Below are 6,027 nucleotides of genomic sequence, written 5' to 3' on the forward strand. Positions count from 1 at the left end.
TGGTCATCTCATGTGATAAGGGATCATGTCTTGGTCATCTCATATAATATAAGTGATCATGTCTTGGTCATCTCATATGATAAGTGATCATGTCTTGCTCATCTCATATGATAAGTGATCATGTCTTGCTCATCTCATATGATAAGTGATCATGTCTTGGTAATCTCATATAAGTGATCATGTTCTGGTCATCTCATATGATAAGTGATCATGTTCTGGTCATCTCATATGATAAGTGATCATGTTCTGGTCATCTCATATGATAAGTGATCATGTTCTGGTCATCTCATATGATAAGTGATCATATTCTGGTCATCTCATATGATAAGTGATCATATTCTGGTCATTTCATATGATAAGTGATCATGTTCTGTCGTCTCATGTAATAAGTGATTATGTTCTGGTTATCTCATAATAAGTGATCATGTTCTGGTCATCTCATATAATAAGTGATCATGTTCTGGTTATTTCATATAGCGATCGTGTCCTGGTTATTTCATATGATAAGTGATCATATCCTGGTGATCTCATAGAAGAATTGATGATGTTCCGATCATGTCACCTATATGATAAGTGAGGTAGATACCCTATTAGAGTAGTGTAGGTCGGTGCTGATCTCGGAGCCTCCCTCCACTGATGTTGTGGTTGGGTTGTCCCTCTTATCCCCTGATCTCCGCACACCGATCACCACCCCCACCCTCTCACTCCCCAACACACACCGACACTGACTTCAGCGCGTTCCCTATTGGCTGACAGCACGCGACACCCCGGGCTGCCATTGGTCGCGGTGACACGCGACAGGCGCGGGGCCTGGATCTAGAGGGGGGAGGAGGAGGGGGGGGAGCGGCGCGTGCCGTTCTTAAAGGGGCGCCTCGCCCGCAGACACCGGAGAGGAGCTGTGTGCACGCGACCTGTGTGTGTCTCAAGTGTCGCCATGTCCCGCTTACTGGCCGCCGACTGGTGCGAGGAGCTGCCCACCGAACCTTACCTACTGGACGCCAGTGACCCCCGAGCCTGGCTCTCCAGCCCCGCACTACCCTCCGCCCCAGACTACCTACTGTCCCAGGCCGCCGGGAGGAGGCACAAGGTGTGGAAGCTCAAGGGGCTTCAGGTGGAGGACGAGGAGGAGGGTGAGGAGGACGAGGAGGAGGACGGAGGGGAGATGTGCCACCAGAGATCCCAGCCAGGGAAAGCCCCCAATGGGGTCCAGAAACAACGCCGGATTGCCGCCAATGCCCGGGAGAGGAGGAGGATGCACGGACTCAATCATGCCTTCGATCAGCTCCGGAATGTCATCCCCTCCTTCAACAACGACAAGAAACTTTCCAAGTATGAGACCCTACAGATGGCTCAGATATACATCAATGCCTTGTCCGACCTTCTCCAGGTACCCCCAGAACATCCCCCACCCTGCTCCAACTATGGAGGGGAAGCAAGGAGGTTCCCCGCGGACTATCCTCTGCCCCTAGACCCCATCAACTACTCCAGCCACAAGTCTCCTTCTTCTTCTCCACCTGCCCAGTCTTCAGGAGAGGAGAGCAAACCTTCTCCCAGAGGTCACAGGAGCGATGGAGAGTTCTCCCCCCACTCCCACTACAGCGACTCCGATGAGGTCAGCTAAAGGACTGATCAGTGCTGGGACAAGGGGACCTATGGGTACCCACCATGAACTTTGGACCAACACAACAAGTGTCAACAGGAGCCACTTCTACCCCCAGAGAACCCAACACAACCTGCCATTAACCCTACCATTCAATAGGTTAATCCATAGAAATATATCATGTCATTTTTATTGTCTTCTGATTTGTGTCACCATGCCATTCTGCCAAGATTATCTGTTATATCCAGATATATAGCTTTTTTTTTAACACCTCTATTTTATGCCTCTCTCTCTCTCTCTCTCTCACTCACACATTTTTACCTTATCTTAACCTTTTTTTTACGTTGTTATACCATATCCTTCAATGATTCATTGAAAATATATATATATTACATTTTAACCTTATCTTTACCTTTTTTATGCCATTTTCCGCCTTGCTATATATATATATATATATATATATATATATATATATATATATATATATATATACATATATATATATATATATATATATATATATATATATATATATATATATATATATATATATATATATATATATATATATAAAGAAAAAGGTATAACAACAGGTTAAAAGAAGGTAAAAAAGAGAAGATGAAAAAAGTATATATATACTTTTTTTTTACCTTTTGTTATCTCTTTTTTAACCACTTTACATCTTTTTCTTATATGAAGAAAAACATATAATAAGAGGTTAAAGGAAAGAAAAAATGAAGCAAAGGACGATATATATATATATATATATATATATATATATATATATATATATATATATATATAAACCTTTTTTTTGTTATTCATGCACCTGTCAACTCACCAAATCCAGAGCGTCTTCCAACCCTTCCAACGTCCGAACCACTGAAGAGAGGACGACTGTAAATAATGTGTACTCTACCTGCCTTCTGACTGTAAATAACGGAGAAATGCTAGTTTTTTATACTATATATATGCCCGAATTTCTATAGCTTCTCGCAAAAACTGCACTTTAATGAGCCACGATGGCAAAGAGAAAAAAATGTGGGATTGTTCATTGAATTGAAACACAAACAAAAAAAAACACTTTACCAAAATGCCAATTTGCAAAACATTCCATGTAGCCACTTGTTTTTATTCTTGTCATTCTTTGGATGAGGGAAATCATTTGGTTGTGTCAATTTTTTTTTGTTTTTATGTTATTGATTACTTTGGCTTGTGATATTTAGATTATTTATTGTTATGTTTGCTACATTTCGTTTGCATTTTTTTTACGTTTTCTATGAAAAAACAAAAAACAAAAACAAGCGTTTTATGTTGATTTAGTACAGCTCATTGCCATCGTTTATTTACTGTTTTCAGAAATAAAAATACATTGACAAAAAATAACTGACTTGTCTGTGTTTATTTTTTATTTTTTTCGTTTTATTGGTTAATAAGGTAACGAAAACATGGTATGAGAGGACGAAAAGTTTTATAATGCAGCTACTTTTTGTTCTGAAAAATTATTGCCTACAAATGAGTGTAAAGGGCAAACTGGGATCAGGACAAATGAGTATAAACTATCAGGTTACAGTCAGAATTGTGTATAAATGGTGCATCAATACACAGAAATGTGGTGTATATTTTATATATCTATCTGAAGATAGATAGATAGATAGATAGATAGATAGATAGATAGATAAATCTCTCTCTCTCTCTCTCTCTCTCTCTCTCTCTCTCTCTCTCTCTCTCTCTTTCTATATATATATATATATATATATATATATATATATATATATATATATATGTGCCTTGTTACTGACTTCTGAGGAAAATTATGGTTTATCTTCTCAATCATGCACTTGAAAGAGCAACTCCCTGTGAATTGTCACGAACATATAAATAGTACTAAAACTCATTAACCCAAAGCACCTACAAACGATTATAGTTTAAATATATCAATGTAACACATTTCAGATTCCAGCCACCTTATCATTGTTTACTTATGGTATGTCAGGTCATAATTCTTCCTTTGCAATTATTCTCTCACCATATAACGTACAACCAATAAGAAGTCTATAATAAAAATGTATTACTAAGATAAATTGTAGGGGGCAATTTGCAATTTGTAGAGATAGTATTCGTTGGACACGTTGTGCTTTTATTAGGAAAAAAATATTCCAATGTATGTCAAGAAAGCAAACTCCCCCAGCACAGGACCTTACCAAGACCAGCCAACATGCAAACTGCAAAGGCAAAAGTAACAAACTGCATTACAATGTATCATTTTATATACTATTTTTGCCACGTGTGTTGCCAAGTCCTTCAGACATTAATATACTTGATTTTTTTTTTTTTTTTGTAGCAGAAAGTTACATAGTTTGGTTCTCAAAGTATCAAAATGACAGTGGCAGGCAACAACAAATTAATACATAACAAGGTTGATACAAAATTATAAAAATCAGAACTTTGAAGGCTCTAGAATCTATATATTCGGAAGTTGCGAAACTTTAAAAATAATAATAATAATAATAATAATAATAATAATAATAATAATAATAACAACAAATCATTATAATGATTACAAAATAATAAGAACAGTAATAATTCTTCTTTTCTTCTTCTTCTTCTTCTTCTTCTTCTTCTTCTTCTTCTTCTTCTTCTTCTTCTTCTTTTTCTTCTCCCCCTTCCTCTCCCCCTTCTTCTTCTTCTTCTTCGTCTTCTTCATATTGATTATTATTATTATGGTTAGGACTAATTTACTAAAGATAATGGGAATATTCACTTTATTCATTTTTAAGGAATATTCACTTCAACTATCCAATCACATGAAAGACAAATTCCTGTTTATTTCTTCTGCTCACGATTAGGTATTCAATGTGAACAGGACTTTGCTTTTCATATGTTTGAATAATCAAATTGAGCCTTCCGGAGAGTAAGTATCATCGATGTATGTTATATATTCATTGTTACACATTGTTATCTTGTTAAATTCTGTTTTTTGTTAAACCCTACTGAAGGGCCATGTTGGCTCCCGGATAGGGATATTTGTTATTACAATGTTTTGCTATACTCATGAAACTTTTCAATAAAAATATTGAATGGGGAATAATCGAATTGAAGTCTTTGTCAGACATAATACTTGATTTTTTTTTTGTGTGTAGTAGAAACTTATATAGTTTGATTTCAAAGTATCAAAGTGAAGCTGGCTATGCATTATACAATTGTCTTGTACAATTTTCCTTTCGATTTACCAAAGCCATATGAAGTCAAACCTATACACTTTCAATTGGTATGCAGTCAGGCAGGCCTTGCACTATATAGTTGAGGTAAAGCTAAACGAAAATGAATACAAAAATGGTATAATGTATGGCCAGCTTTAGAGTACAGATGGTAAAAAATAAGCAGGACTGATCCCAGATGATAAAAAAACAAGAACATCGATAGTTCTCTACTGATTTTGAACAAGACTGTTGTGAAAAAATATATAAATAATAATAATAATAATAATAATAATAATAATAATTGTTATTGTTAAATTATTATTAATAATTATATAATTATTATTATTATTATTATTATTATTATTATTATTATTATTATTATTATTATTATTATCATCATCAATATCAATTAATGATGTGCAAATATTCATTTCTATGGGAGAAGCAAATTTCTGTTTGTTTCCTCTTCCCACGATGAACGGGAATTTGTTTGTCACATGACTGAATAAATAAAGTGAATGTTCCCACAAGTAAATTTCTGGACTTCTTTAGTAAATCAGCCTGTGTGCAGCCTCCTGCTAGTTGAAAAGCCAGCTCCCGTTCAGCCTGAGAAATCACAAAGCTATCCTCCCAACCGGACTATTTTCTGTTCCTTTTTGGCAACCTGTAAAAGGACACAAGGACAGAAAGCACGTGCAGGACACTTAAGGGACCGATCTGTCAACAAGGTAACTTTGTCCTCCATAGTGCTCTAGTGTGTCTTTTCTGTACTCACAGTAAAGGAGAAGGCCCTATGCAATGTTTTCGGAGGGTGATTAGATCCTGTAGAAAGCCATCAGGTGATGATAAGTTGGTCCAGGGGGGAAATGCACCTGTCCCTTTGATAACCTCTGTCACAGCATTTCAGATACATATCAGGGATCTTGTTGCTAAACGAATTAGGTTAAAAACCATTTGACAGAAAAGTGGGGTGCTTGTGAGGGCTCCATGTACTTAAGTGGGTGAAAAGTTCACACTGACCATAATTTATCCCCTTAAAAAAAAAAGTGTTCTGTGGGTGAGATTGCCATCATATAGGATATGTGAGTCTGTAAGCTCTCTACAAGCTCCTTCATTTCACACATTCATACTTGTTGTACTTACTTACCTGGAGTCTTTCCCCTTCCCATCCATCTCTCTCCAGCTCTATCACTTTCTCTGTATCCTGCTTTTCACCTTCTGTAA

The 6,027-nt window shown here is 36.6% G+C and overlaps 1 protein-coding gene across 1 annotated transcript; it reads left to right on the forward strand.

Moving 5' to 3' along the window:
* The first annotated feature begins 861 nt into the window (after positions 1-861).
* On the forward strand, positions 862-2,031 carry ATOH1 (atonal bHLH transcription factor 1). Its single transcript, XM_073602687.1, has one exon. It carries the CDS (start codon positions 935-937, stop codon positions 1,619-1,621), a length of 687 nt encoding a protein of 228 aa, XP_073458788.1. The 5' UTR covers positions 862-934; the 3' UTR covers positions 1,622-2,031.
* The last annotated feature ends 3,996 nt before the right edge of the window (positions 2,032-6,027 follow it).

The sequence above is a fragment of the Aquarana catesbeiana genome, linkage group LG01 (assembly GCF_042186555.1).
Source record: "Aquarana catesbeiana isolate 2022-GZ linkage group LG01, ASM4218655v1, whole genome shotgun sequence".
Lineage (NCBI taxonomy): Eukaryota > Metazoa > Chordata > Amphibia > Anura > Ranidae > Aquarana > Aquarana catesbeiana.